General features: G+C 46.1%; 1 protein-coding gene across 9 annotated transcripts in view; it reads left to right on the top strand.

Annotated features, from left to right (window-relative positions):
- Positions 1-14,601, top strand: part of Kif13a (kinesin family member 13A) — a 187,748-nt gene that overhangs the window by 113,670 nt on the left and 59,477 nt on the right. For 6 of the 9 annotated variants that reach the window (XR_004115262.1, XM_031359231.1, XM_031359232.1 and 3 more), the window contains exons 10-17: positions 849-960; positions 2,164-2,376; positions 3,285-3,395; positions 4,761-4,895; positions 6,861-6,991; positions 8,551-8,637; positions 8,735-8,901; positions 9,948-10,067. Coding sequence is in view for 8 of the 9 variants with exons in the window: in XM_031359231.1 (XP_031215091.1) it covers positions 849-960; positions 2,164-2,376; positions 3,285-3,395; positions 4,761-4,895; positions 6,861-6,991; positions 8,551-8,637; positions 8,735-8,901; positions 9,948-10,067 (1,076 nt within the window). In the remaining variant the exon portion in view is untranslated. The remainder of the gene's footprint in view (positions 1-848; positions 961-2,163; positions 2,377-3,284; positions 3,396-4,760; positions 4,896-6,860; positions 6,992-8,550; positions 8,638-8,734; positions 8,902-9,947; positions 10,068-14,601) is intronic. The other 3 variants (XM_031359236.1, XM_031359235.1, XM_031359234.1) reach the window with 1 other exon arrangement.

Here is a 14,601-nt window from a genome sequence, read left to right as displayed (position 1 = left end):
GCCAGCTCCAGAAGGTTCTCATTTAAACCTACACACAAGTTACGCACGCACGCACGCACCAAAACTGAAGGCAGCCCACCAGGAAAGGTTGTCAAATGTGTGTGCTTGCATTTCTGGCAGGTTCCCAAAGATGGGGACTGATGGTTTAGGTCCCAGGACTACGCTTTGTTAATGATGAGCCTAGACATCCTTGGGCACTGTCAACTGCAAGGTCTCAAAATTTAGTGTGTGTGTGTGTGTGTGTATATGTGTGTGTGAGACCCTGAGAGACCTTTGTCTGATTTAGTGGATCTGCAGAGGCTTCTGTGGTTTTCCTAAAAGCCCTAGGGTGTTTACCCATGCTCCTTTGAGTGGCAGAATTTGAAAGGGAAATCTGATGCTGTCCTCAGTTTGGGCATGTCTTTGCTTTTGTGAAACTGTGTTAACCCCACACTGAGTTGTGTTACCAGCATTAAGTGCTAAGTTATAGGGGTTGTTCGGCCCGGTGCAAGAACAGAGGCCTGGATGGTCCCAACTTGACCTGAAGATTAAGTAATCCAGACTCTAATATGTGAAGTGAATTGGTGCTTTCCAGTATGATTTTATAATGGCATGTTTTGGGGGTCCTAAAGTACACATTTTATAAATGCTGCAATTAAGCATAATATTTTCTTATAGAAATTCTAAACTTGTTATTTAATGCTAAGGGTTCTTTTTTTCTTTGTTCTTGCCTTCTGGGAAAATTATTGGGGGATTTAACCAACTGTAACTTTAACCTTTCTACATATTTTATTCTTGTTTTCTAGAAGGATTGTTGTTTTATGAAAACAAATATTCCCCAAAACTTAATTTTCACTGCTCTGTGACAGATCCCTGACAACCTTGGGATTGGTTATATCGTCACTGGCTGACCAGGCCGCTGGGAAAGGCAAAAACAAATTCGTGCCTTATCGAGATTCGGTCCTCACTTGGCTGCTTAAGGTAAATTTTTTTTTTTTTTTTTTGGTTTTTCGAGACAGGGTTTCTCTGTATAGTCCTGGCTGTCCTGGAACTCACTCTGTAGACCAGGCTGGCCTTGAATTCAGAAATATGCCTGCCTCTGCCTCCCAAGTGTTGGGATTAAAGGTGTGAGCCACCACTGCCTGGCAAGGTAATTTGTTAACCCAGGATTCATATTTATCTAAACCTTGCTATTTCCAATGTGATAGCCGTTAAAGAAGTGTGCAGGGGTAACCAAGCACACAGTACTGCCTAACCAGGCACACAGTACTGCCTAGCCAGGCACACAGTATTGCCTAAACAAGCACACAGTACTGCCTAACCAGGCACACAATACTGCCTAACCAAGCAGATAGTACTGCCTAACCAAGCACACAGTACTGTCTAACCAAGGACATAGTACTGCCTAATCAAGCACACAGTACTACCTAACCAGGCACACACAGTACTGCCTAACCAAGCAGATAGTACTGTCTAAGGAGGCACATAGTACTGCCTAACCAAGCACACAGTACTGGCTAATCTAGCACACAGTACTGCCTAATCTAGTGCACAGTACTGCCTAACCAGGCACACAGTACTGCCATCCTAATTCTTAGTGATGCACAGCAAAGATATTTTGTAGGGTGTGTGGAGATGGCTCCGCTGGTAAGATCATAAGCTTGAGTAAGCTTGAGTCCCTAAGTTCCAGTCCCCAGCATCCCTGTGAAGAGCTGGGCATGGATATGGTGGAGTTTGCTGGCCATCCAGCCTAGCTAAGACACCTGGCTTCCAGTTCAGCGAGACACACTATAGAGAAATTAAAAGTGACAGAGAAAAACATCCAATAGCTTTCTTTACTTCTTCATGTGCATACCTACACACACACACACACACACACATACACACACACACACACATACCTGCACACTCATATACATATGCCACACAACAGCATACAGACATAAATTAATGCAACTTTATTTTGTTCTGTCACAATGTCCTTTGGCAGGTACTATTTATTGCTATAAATATAGACAGGCCATGTTTCATCTTTTTTGTAAAATGATGTGCAGAATGTTAACATACGTTCACTATGCGTTTACTTCTCGAAGAACAAAGTCTCATGTGACTTTTCCCTGCTTTTATCGTGTGCTGACATGAAGTAGTGTTCAACAAGGTGCTGCTATTTGAAATTCTTTATAGGACAACTTAGGAGGGAACAGCCAGACCTCTATGATAGCGACCATCAGCCCAGCAGCAGACAACTATGAGGAGACACTGTCCACGCTAAGATACGCAGATCGAGCCAAGAGGATTGTGAACCACGCTGTCGTGAATGAGGACCCCAATGCCAAGGTCATCCGAGAGCTTCGAGAGGAAGTGGAGAAACTGAGAGAGCAGCTCTCGCAGGCTGAGGTAATATCTGCCTGCCGTGCCCTGGTCCTGACGTCCCTTCACTTGGGTGTGTGATGGGTAACCGTGTGCTGGCTTGCAGCCCTAGGTCTTATCCATGTGGTTCAGCATTTCATTGTGTAGCATCTGCTGTGGGCTAACAGGCATTCTAAAGAACAATGTGGCTGATACTGACTGCTGCCCTGGCAACCTACAGACAGGGGGGAAAGGATGTCATTCCCGTCACTGATTGTTTGCTTCAGTCGGTCACATGGCCCTTGAACTTCCAAGGGAAATCCTAAGAACAGTGTGTGGTTGTTTTTTGGTGGTGGTGGTTTTTTTTTTTTTTTTTTTTTTTTTTTTTTGGTTTTTCGAGACAGGATTTCTCTTTATAGCCCTGGCTGTCCTGGAACTCACTCTGTAGACCAGGCTGGTCTCCAACTCAGAAATCCTCCTGTCTCTGCCTCCCAAGTGCTGGGATTAAAGGTGTGTGCCACCACTGCCCAGCCTAATTGAGATATTTCAAAGATAAACTTTAGCACTTTTTTTTCAATCTTTAAATGAAACACCTGTTAGTCCTTATTGATTTTTTTTTCCCTCTATATACTGGCTTGCTTTTTTTTCTGCCTCTTCTTTAAAGAGGAGCAAGCAACTATGTCCTCCTCTTCTGTATACTTGATGAGCGAAATCCAAGGCCCACACTGACAGCGTGTGATTTAATTGCTTTCGAGAGACCCTTACTGCTTGCCAAGGAAGGCCATAAGGATGCCGAGATGTGGCACATAGCTATTTACATGCTTATAGCTGCATACAGGAGGTTCAGGCCTGTGTTCAACCTCCAGTGCTACAGACAAGGGTGGCATTATATATGTTATATACATACACACTGCTGGAGACATTGTGAAAGCCGACATCTCTGGTTTATTTTAAAGGCCATGAAGGCTCCTGAGCTGAAGGAGAAGCTCGAAGAATCTGAGAAACTGATAAAGGAGCTGACAGTGACATGGGAAGAGAAGCTGAGGAAAACGGAAGAGATTGCACAGGTGGGCTCATGGGTTGGCTCCCTCCCACCTGCTGTCTCCTCAGGACGGACACCGGCCTCCTCCAAAACCCGCCATGGCAGTGGTTCTCAACCTTCCCGATGCTGTGACCCTTGAATATAGTTCCTCACACTGTGGTGACTCCTAGCCATAAAATCATTTTTGTTGCTACTTCGTAACTGTAATTTTGCTACTGTTGTGAATCATGATCTAATATCTGATAGGCAGGATATCTGAGTATACAACCCTTGTGAAAGGGTCCTTCAACCCCCAAAGGTAAAGAAGTGACGCTTCAGGGCCTTGTTGCCTCTGCCACGCTCATTTTAAAGCAGCAGCTTCATTCATGGCTTTCAGCAGTCTGTGTGTGGTCCTGTGTGATGCTCTGCTGGGATGCTCAATTGAGTAAGCGAGGCTGGGGGTCTTTCCTCCTCTCTGCTCCTGCAGTCTACATTGTGATAGAGTTGGGGGGAGGGGTTGTTTTGTTTGGTTTCGGTTTTGGTTTCGATCTCTTGGCATTGAAAGTTCTGATTAGCAGAAATTTTTAAAACACAGCACACAATAGGTTTTTCACCATGTGCTTCTCCGTACTGGTTAGAAGATGCTCTACGAGCAGTCACTGAAATGGACTATAGCGAGAGCAATAGAGCTGGAGCGTGCTGGGGGTCACTCCACCCATCCACACCGTGCATTTCAGGAGCACGGCTACCGCTCGTCTCCTCTTACAAGAGCGTGTGTTTTCCTGAGAAGCCAGCTTCATTTTATTAGCTACCGTGTTCCCAGCCATAGATCAATAGCTGCCACATTCTACACTCTATCGCGTAAGTCTTACACAGAGAGGTGGATTCAAGGCCTGTCATTACAGGGCCTCTACCTGCTCCTCCAACCCCATTCCCCACTGTTTTCCCCATTTGCTTGGAGTTGTTTGCCCCGGAAATCGTCCTCTGTCTGCTGGGATGTCCAGTGACAGCTTCTTAAACAATTAATCTTGCTTCTTGCTGTTGATAGTCATCCAATGCTCCAAGAATTGTCTCTCACATTCTCAGCCCATCATAATGGCCCTCCCTGGAAACCATGCAGCCCTTCCTAGCCCTCCATGGCACACTGATGCTCTCTTTGCGTTGTAGTTAAGTGGCCTTGTCCTCTCTCCCAGACTTTGAGTTTCTACAAGCTGGCACTGTGTGCTTCAGCCGAGGTGCCCTGTGACACTGTCATGCCCTGTCCCTCGGCCCTTAGTAAACTTAGTCGAGCCGGGTAGAATGTGTCATCTCTTTGGCGTTGTCCCCAGAAGCAGTGACGTACTCTTTCCATGGATACATCTTGTGAATAGAACAACAACTCGTCTCTACTTCTGTCTGTTTCCATGACCAGGAGAGACAGCGGCAGCTGGAGAGCATGGGGATCTCCCTGGAGACCTCTGGCATCAAGGTGGGGGATGACAAGTGCTACCTCGTCAACCTGAATGCAGACCCTGCCCTCAACGAGCTTCTGGTTTACTATTTAAAGGTGAGAAGGTGCACGAGAACAGACCACAGTGCTCTTGCGTCATCCCAGCTGAGCCTGGATGCCCCACCTCGGACTTCCCTTTTCGTATCTAGCATTGCCCTCAATAGCAGTAAGACTATTGATAGCATGATGGTGCAGCCCCTCCCCACTGATCATAAGAAACAGTCTTTGTTTCACCGATGCCCTTGAGGACAGGCTACAGAGGGAACAACTCAGGGTACACACATAGGAGAAGGACCCAAATGTAAGGTCACCGAGTGCTGAGGTGTCTGGGGTCCAACCACAGTGATTCTGAGAGGCCTTGAAGAATTGTCATTCTAGAAAGATATCAAGTCCCACACAGGGCTAAAGAGGCCCTGCACCAAAGAGCTCCAAGTCACCTAAAGAGACCCTTCAACAAAGCCCCAAGTCTGTCTTAGCTCTGACCCCACTATCCAGAAAGGAATTTTGTTCTATTGTCTCCCTTCAGATGGCCTTTTAGCATTGGCACTGTGCCCTCTATGCACTGAGCATGCTGGGGGTGTCTCCAAAGTGGTTTTCCAACGTCCTACCATTAGGTCTCATGTGCATTATTTTTTTCTGACACAGGGTTTCTCTGTGTAACAAACTCTGGCTGGCCTTGACCAGGCTGGCCTCGAACTCATAGAGATCTACTTGCCTCTGCCTCTAGAGTGCTGGGATTAAAGGCTTATACCATTGTGCCCATTCCCATGTGCATTCTTTAAATGTATCAAAGACTCCAGTGCACTTTTATGTGCCTAGGTTGTAGGCGTCTGTATGTCTGCATTCAGACTGGAGGAGATGCTGTAAGGCAGACACACAGCTGTCAGCTTCCTGAGCTACATCATCACTGGTCTGGTGCCTGCAAAAGCCCTGCTGTTCATGCCTGATAAAATGAGAAGGCTTGGATAAATAACCTTCTGTTTGTCCTAAAATAGTGTTGACATCATGGTCTCCGAAAAGGTCAAGAGATGTCAAGGGTTCTTTGGCTATATTTGTAGAACTACTAGACGATGTTATTAAGCAAGAAATGGGATACCACAGCCAGGTGTGATAGAACATACCTGTAACCCCAGGATTTGGCAGGTGTAGGCCTGAAAGATTGGGAGTTTGGGTTCATCTTCTATAATATAGCCAAGTTCAGGGCCAGTATAATTTTTTCCTTTTCTTTCTTATCTGCCCCTTAAGAGTTAAAAGAGTTCCTAGTCACAGCGAGTACCAGGCCCAGCTAGTTAAGTTTTGCTCAGTCACCTTCAGCACTACTAGAGCTGACCTGGTATATTGCCACTGAGGGCCCGTTAGGCTGGGCTGTCATTGGCTGCCCTCAACGCTAACGCTGATAGCCAATGCCACCCCTCACTGCCTTCCTCCTTAGTTTACCTGTGGTGTAGAAGCTGGCCTTCAACACTGAAGCTTAGTAGGAAATGGCATGCTAGTACCCACTTCAAATAGTAAATATTCAATCCATAATGAGAATTCAGTGTCTGCTACTGCTAAATCCAATTTTCTTATGTTTTAAAATAATACCTAATCACTGTTGATACAGGAGCAGGTGTTGGTAGAGTTTAAACATTTTTAAAAATTATTTCAAGGTAAGCTTTTGGCTAAAAAATATTACATTATTTGCTTATCTATCTGTCATCTATCTATCTATCTATCTATCTATCTATCTATCTATCTATCTGTATATTTGAGGCAGACATGCACATTCCACAGGGAATGAATAGAGGTCAGAGAACTATTTTCTTCCACCACGTAGGTCGTGGGGATTGAACTCAGATCATTAGGTTTGGTGATGAATACCTTTATCTGATGAGACATCTTACCAGCCCACCCTTGGCTTTTGATGCTCCTGATGTCCCGTGCAATTCATTTCATACTCCTGATTTATTCCAACTGCTTGTGAGCATTTCCGGGTTGAGTCACTTGTGAACTTGGTCTCCTGTCTTCAATTGTACATGCTAGGATCACACCCGGGTGGGTGCAGATACCTCTCAGGACATCCAGCTCTTCGGAATAGGGATTCAGCCGGAGCACTGTGAGATCGACATCGCAGCGGATGGAGACATCACTCTCACGCCCAAAGAAAACGCAAGGTAGGAGGGGGGCTGTGGAGGCTTCTGCCCCTCCCTCCTTCTCAGGATACTGGCCCTTTCCTTCCTCTTGCTTGCTGGAGTTATGTCAAAGTTAAGGATATACTGGGTATCCTTGAGGATTTACTTTCTGGTTATGGAGGTGTATTAATTACCATTCTCATTGCTTTAACCAAAAACAAACAAACAAATTAAAATACAAAAACAAAAGCCAAAGGAGGGGTATATTTTGGCTCATGATTTGAAAGAGTACGGTCTATATGACTAGCAAGTCATGGTGGCAGGAATGGCTGGTGGGTTGGTGAAGGATCCTTGAGAGGATGAAGCAGCTGGCACTGTCACTTGCCATCTGGAAGCCCATCTATCTAGACATTGGGTAGCTTTATCACCCAATGTCCGCCACCAGTGGTTCACTTCCTCCAGTAAGGCTCAGCCTCCCAAATGCCACAAGCTTTGACTACAGCGCCACCCAGTGGGAAGCACGTGTTCTAGCACATGAGCCTGTGGAGGCATTGCGTATTGAAATCACAGCAGTATGGTAACTGTGAGGCATAGTAGCACTCTTTTTAGCACTGTTACAGGAAAGCCTTAGTAGCCAGGGTTAAAATACTACACTGAAGGGTGTATGTTTTCATGAATGAATTTCAGAAGTTCATGCATTAGAGCCCTGTGGAGCCCAGGACTTTCCTAATGAGAGATTGTATGAGGACATGACTTAAAGTAAAGATCATCTCCACCACGTTTTGTCTTCAGATTTCCCTGAGCATCCTTTAGGGAAGTTACTTTTAACTAACTACCTTCCCATACCCGTATTTTGTCTCTAAATTGCCAGCAAACTTTTTTTAATGAGCTGTTGAATATACGTATTTTAGGTTTTAGGGTGCTTTAATCTATGTGTGTCTGTCAGTGTGTGTCTCTGTTTCCAAGTGTATCCGTGTGTGTGTCTGTGTTAGTGTGTGTCTGTGTCTATGTCTGTCTGTATGTCTACGTGTGTGTGTCTATGTCTGTGTGTGTCTGTGTCTATGTGTCAGTGTGTATCTGTGTCTATATATTTGTGTCTATGTGTGTGTGTGTGTATCTATATGTGTCAGTGTGTGTCTGTCTGTGTGATATGGAGTGGAGATCAAGAGGACAGCCACAAGTGTGGCACCCCTCCCCTTCCACCTTGTTTGAGGTGGAGTCCCCTGTTCAGCACTGCCTAGGCAGGACTGGCTGGCCTGGAAGCTTTCAGGGCTTCTGTGTCTACCTTCCAAGACTGCAGCTGAGTGCTACTGCAGCTTAACATTCATTCTGGGGATCTGAACTCAGGTCCTCGCACTAGCTTTGACTAATGAGCCGTCTCCCCAGTCCCGGTTTGTAAATGTTACGGAATGCTTTCTCTCTTCATTAGAAGCACACCGAGTTGGGAAACCCCTCTTCGAGGGGACTTGGCAGGCCCTGGCTCAATGCTGAGACTGTTCCTGTTACTCTTTCAAAAGTTTCCCAGAAGGCACCCTTTAGAAGACCAGTCCCTGTCACTTCTTGAGCCTTCTACCCTGGCACCTTCCTTTGTGTCCCTCCAGGTCCTGTGTAAATGGCACCCTTGTCTGCAGTACTACCCAGCTGTGGCATGGCGACAGGATCTTATGGGGAAACAACCACTTTTTTAGGTAACAACTTCATGCTCTCTAGTGTTTTTAACTTCCATTTTTTTTTCTGTTATGTATAAATCAAGCTGATACTATGTAATGATGAAAATCTCCACAGAATTAACTTGCCTAAAAGGAAGCGGCGGGACTGGCTGAAAGACTTTGAGAGAGAACCCAGTACTGCAGAGCACGACGTAGACGCTGCGAGCGAGGCCTCGTCAGAGCCAGACTACAACTATGAGTTCGCACAGATGGAGGTCATCATGAAAACACTGAACAGCAATGGTAAGACAGTGGGTCCTACCTACGTCAGCTCCGAGGGACACTGGTATAGAAGCAGAGCTGCCCTAAAGCTTAGACACAGTCAGTCCTTTATCTACAGAGGCTATCGGTAGCAGGGAGTAACACCAAGACTGAAGAGAAAACTCGGGTGGAACCAAGGAGTGTGCAGATGGCCTCTTTGGGGGACTTCTTGTCCCTAGACCAGTTATGGTAGCATTTCCATGGCCCCAGAGTATTTACGGAATGGATTTGACAAAGTTTTGGGTTTGGTTTGGTTTGGTTTTTGTTTTTTTTTACTTTTTATTCTTTGTTTGTTTGGTTGGTTGGTTTTTGGTTTTTTGAGACAGGGTTTCTCTGTGTAGCCCTGCCTGTTCCTAGAACTCACTCTGTAGACCAGGCTGCCCTCGAACTCAGAAATCTACCTGCCTCTGACTCCCAAGTGCTGGGATTAAAGGCGTGCACCATCACTGCCTGGCAGTTTGTTTTTTTGTTTTTTGGTTTTTTTTTAATAATCAAATTTTACATCATTGGTCTTGTCATTTCTGGAGAGTGAAAAAGTCGCCAAGAAAATACAGATCCAGGAATTTTGAATATAAAAGGTAGCATGGGGCTGGAGAGATGGCTCAACAGTTAAGAGCACTGACTGCTCTTCCGAAGGTCCTGAGTTCAGTTCCCAGCAACCACATGGTGGCTCACAACCATCTGTAATGAGTTCTGATGCATCTGAAGACAGCTATAGTGTACTTAGATATAATAATAAATAAATCTTAAAAAAAAAAAACAAAAAAAAAAACAGGTAGCATTTACTATGAGCTCAGCTGGGAAGTATACCTCCAGAGAGACTTACTTAACTGACAGGTTTAAGTACCCTTGGTAAAAATAATGCCTAAAGTGAACTGTTCTCCAGGCTGTTGACTTGTGCAGGACAATGCCTCCCTTCCTCCGCCGGTCCCCCTGAGAGATGCTTCCCTCTGAGGCACAAGCACGAGCTCAGGTGCAGTCAGATGAGCTGGTGGCCTTGGTGTTCTCAAAATTCCATCTCCTGCTAGGTGGCTTCCCAATCGTAAGCCTGTCAGCCTGGTGGTCTTCCCCGTGGTGGTCCTACCTGAAGATCCTCTTCCCCCTCCTGTGGTTTCAGACGAAGCTGGTCCACCAACACTGGGAGAGAGGTTAACTGCTGCCTTAGCATGTGGGAACCTGGCTGACTTTCAGTGGGGCCGCTGGGGGATGGCTTGTGCTTCCAGCTTTGGCAAAGTCTGACAGGCAGGATTGGGACGAAACTGCTTCTTGATCATGACTGAGGAGGAATATTCTCTTCCCCAAAATGACACCCCAGTGACAATTCCAGCTCTGGTTCATTCCAGCTGTCCTTTCCCATACACACCCAGCCCTGTAGGAGAGTGCCTTTGGTGTCACTGCTGCTGTTACTAATGGCTTCATTCCTGCAGAGACCTTGGCAGTTCAGGGGAGTGGCACTCTTAAAGGAAACCTCCATTGTCTTGGTAAACTCCTAGACTCCTGGCTGAAGAGCTGACCTGAAACCCAGCTCATTTGCATGTAGATGTAAAAGGAGCAGGGAAAATAGCTCACCCAGTTAAGAGCTTGCTCTGCAAGCCTGAGGATCAGCATTCTGGTCCACAGAACCCACGGAAAAGCTGGGTGTGCATGGCAGCTCACTTGTCATCCAGCATGAGGGAGGCGGAAACAGGATCCCTAGAACAAGCTGCCCAGGGAGAGTCCTGCATTAATACATAAAGTAGAAAGCCGCACAGGAAGGCACTCGGTGCGAACCTGCATTAATACATAAAGTAGAAAGCCGCACAGGAAGATACTCAGTGTGAACCTGAGGCCTCTGCATGCATGCACCCACAGGTGCACCCCCACACACGCTCTGAACATTCATACACACGTGTACCCATCCATGCATATAAAAAATGAAAAAAGGAGAAGAAAATCTAGCTCAGAACAGCGATGTCTTTTTCCTAAGGGCTTGAAATGGACATTAAACACTGACCTCTTTTCCCAAGTTCTTTTTTTTTTTTTTCCGAGACAGAGTTTCTCTGTGTAGCCCTGGCTGTCCTAGAACTCACTCTGTAGACCAGGCTGGCCTTGAACTCAGAAATCCACCTGCCTCTGCCTCCCAAGTGCTGGGATTAAAGACGTGCGCCACCACCGCCTGGCCCCAAGTTCTTCTGAAGCCAGCTCTAAAGTAAAGACTGTTAGGGACCAGCAAAGGTTATGGGTAGGCCAGTTTCTAACATCTAAGATAAGAAATTTCTTCTTTCCCCCTGAAGTTGGACTCCTTTCACAGCCCAGTGGGAGTCATTTCTAATGTTCTTTCTGATGCCCTCTACCATCTCCCGGGCCCTGTCTGCTCCGTACTTGGGGTGATGGGTTAGTCTAGTCTCTTTTCACGTCTGCCTGCTAAGGAAGGAGTAAACCAATTAAGAGATTGCTCTAATCCCCTAACAAAGTGTTCTTTCCTCTCTCCTGAAAAAGAAATTTCGCTCTTTGGTATCCTGACCTTAGGCAACAGACTCCCTGAATTTTGAAAAGATTGACTTGAGGAGAGTGAAGTGGGGGTGTAGCTCAGTGTTTAGGGTGACCGCCTGGTATACACAAGGCCCTGGGCCTGTCGGAAGGGCTGGAGGAGGAAGGGGAGAAGAGAAATGGGGGAAATTAAGATGTCAGACCCCTGCTGTTTGGTTGTGTTATTGCAGGTCAGGCTGTGTACTGGCCCATCTCAGAGGCAGTTACCTGGCTAATTAGGATCGATTTTTATTTTATTTAATAAAAACAAGAGATACTTTATTCTAGAACCATTTTGAATGACTGTAACTTGGGGACACATATTTAGGTTATCTTAAATTCTGTATTTCAACATGGAAGAAGTTTTGTGGAGTTTTATCATTTTACAAAACAGAAGAAGCCATAAATCAAGGCAATTTAAAAACACGTTGGTGGGTACATGAGAGAGTCAGGTACAGCCAAAAAGGGGGTGGGGAGCTTTTTCTATAGGCCCAAGATGCTTAGATTTGGGGTTGGTGGAGGGTAGTTGTCTGCTAAGTTAATGGTTTGAAACAGTTTTTATCTGTTAGTCACAGGATGTTAGCTCAGACACAGATGTGGCAAGAGTTTGCTGTTCCAGAGGGACCTTCAATGTTGCCGTCTCTCCACAGTACTGAAATCCTTTCCAAGAGTTCTCACTTACAGAACCCACTACTGGTCAAGGAGCACATTCTGTGCAGTGGGGAGCGGGGTGCACATATTATTTATTAAATATTATAATATCCCTTGTAGCTAGAAATCTAATTCCTAGGATCAATTCAAAACTGTCAGCCATATTAGAATCTATTTTTAAAAGAGGCTGTGTAGTGTAGCAAAGGCATCAAACTGATTGACAGGAGAGAGATAATATCACAGATTTCCCGGGCTGGGGAGATGGCGTAGTCAGTACTTCCCTTCCCATTGGAAAGACCTGAGCTCAGTCTCCAGCACTCACATTACAGGAGGAACAGCATGTACTTAGAATCCCAGCACTGGAGAGGCAGACAGAGGGGTCCTGCAGCTGGATGGGCAGCTGATCTAGACTAACTGCTGAGTCCCTGGCTAGTGAGAAACCTGGGTATGTGGGGGCGAGGGGTGGGTTGAAATGTTAAGCAGGTACTTGGTACTAAGCCTGACGACCTGACTTCAATTCGATCCCCCAGATCATACATGGTAGAAGGAGAAGACCAACCCCTGTCCTACCTCCGCAGACATGCCACAGCATGCGTGCACATGCACACACAAAATAAATAAATGTTTCTAAACGCGGACAATGCCTGAGGAATGACACTCAAGATTTACCTCTGGCCTTCACATGCACACATATCTATATGCATCCTACCTCACAAACATGCATGCACACATGTGTATACACTCACTAAAACAACTCAAAGTAAAATTTAAAGAAAAATAAGAGAGAGGGTCAGAGGTAGATCAGAGCCTCACCCCTGAGAGGGACTGTGTCTGATGAGCCCCAGGAGGGGTCCTGGAAGTCACCCGGCTTGGGACACTCCAGCACAGGACTAATCTGTTTTCCTCTCTGTATCTGCATCCTGGTCTATGGCTTCAGTCTGTGCTGTGTCACTCTGGCTGCTGGTGTAGCTTTAAGCAGCCTGCCATGCAGTCTCTTTGACAAGGAACCTGGGTTGAGATCCTGCTGCATCAGCCTCTGGGGTCACATGTGTTTCTGTAGCATAGAAAAGCCGGAATGTGGATTAAATATGTTCTTCAGGACCCAGGCAGTAAAAGTCAATGGCAGGCTTTGCTTAGCGTGAATAAGGCCCAAGTTTCAATCCCCAGTGTGTCATTCAGGATCTTGTCACCAAACCCTGTAAACCCATTTCTCAGTGGTGAAAACTGATGCTGCTTTGAAGAAAAAAAAAATGAATTTTCGAGTAATCTCATTGTTTGTTTTGAAGACCCCATTCTTTGATGAGTGCCCATGAGGAGTGACTTTCAGGAGAAGAGCATTGTATCAACCTGCTCATCCAGTTGATGTCTTACTCTCCTCCTCCCAACCCCCACCCCCCACCCCCCATTGACTAGCCAGCTTCCAATCAGAGCTTAAAATCTGGTGCTGTCATTGGTTGCTATGTGACTTTGGTCATCTATATGACTTTTCTGAGCCCCAGTTTCCACAACATTAAAATGGACATGCCATCCCCCATAGGGAAGGGAGGGTTCTTCGAAGATCGTGCATGCGGAGTCAGCCTGCTCCATTACTTGAGATACAGCCAGTAGAGTCAAGTGCTGGCATGGCAGCTGTCGTCTCTTATTAAAACAACTCACAGCGTCTTGCAATTACGTGGAACTGCTCGGTTTTGCTTTGTTTTATTAACTTTATTTTTAAGGCCCGTGTGTTCTCTTCTCGTACATGCTAATATAGAAAGAGTACTGTCTGTGCTTATTGGTCAAACCGATGGGGTATTTTGGAAGAGTCTCGTTGATAGCCATGATCAGATGATTAAGAAACTTCTGAAGTACTTTTCAATCTTTTTTTTCTGGAAATTAAGCCGAGAACTGAGTAGGACTGAGCATAAGTTGTCAGGGCTGCAGGGAGATGCTCACTGTGGGGGACAGATCTCCCTTCCTCACATGGTGGGGGGCAGGTCTCCCTTCCTCACATGGTGGGGGGCAGATCTCCCTTCCTCACATGGTGGGGGACAGGTCTCCCTTCCTCACATGGTGGGGGGCAGGTCTCCCTTCCTCACATGGTGGGGGGCAGGTCTCCCTTCCTCACATGGTTGTCAAGTGAGCCAACTCTTTGCAGATGGTTCACCTGTGTTGTGACTTGGTTCATGTGCCATTGTCTGAATCTGGCATCCAGCTCTTTGGTCCTTACCACACTAGTGCCCTGCCCAGCCAATTGGTTCCTCAGAGCCAAATCCCACCAGTACCACAGCTATCCATAGAGGTGATAAGGGCTCTATGTGTTGCCTGTACATGTTTGTCCCTGGACCACTAAATGGCCAAAAGAATGGTGTTTTATTTCCCTCCCTCCCTCCCTCCCTCTCTCTCTTCCTCCCCTCCCCTTCCTCCGTTCTTTCTTCCTTTCTTTCTTTCTTTAAGTTAATTGCCCTCTTAGAAATTTGTTTGTTTTGTTTTTCGAGACAAGGTTTCTCTGTGTAGCCCTGGCTGTCCTGGAACTCACTCTGT

Source organism: Mastomys coucha, unplaced genomic scaffold (assembly GCF_008632895.1).
Source record: "Mastomys coucha isolate ucsf_1 unplaced genomic scaffold, UCSF_Mcou_1 pScaffold7, whole genome shotgun sequence".
In the NCBI taxonomy this organism is placed as follows: Eukaryota; Metazoa; Chordata; class Mammalia; order Rodentia; family Muridae; genus Mastomys; species Mastomys coucha.
Note: the sequence above shows the minus strand (reverse complement) of the source record. Positions and strands in the feature narration are given on the sequence as shown.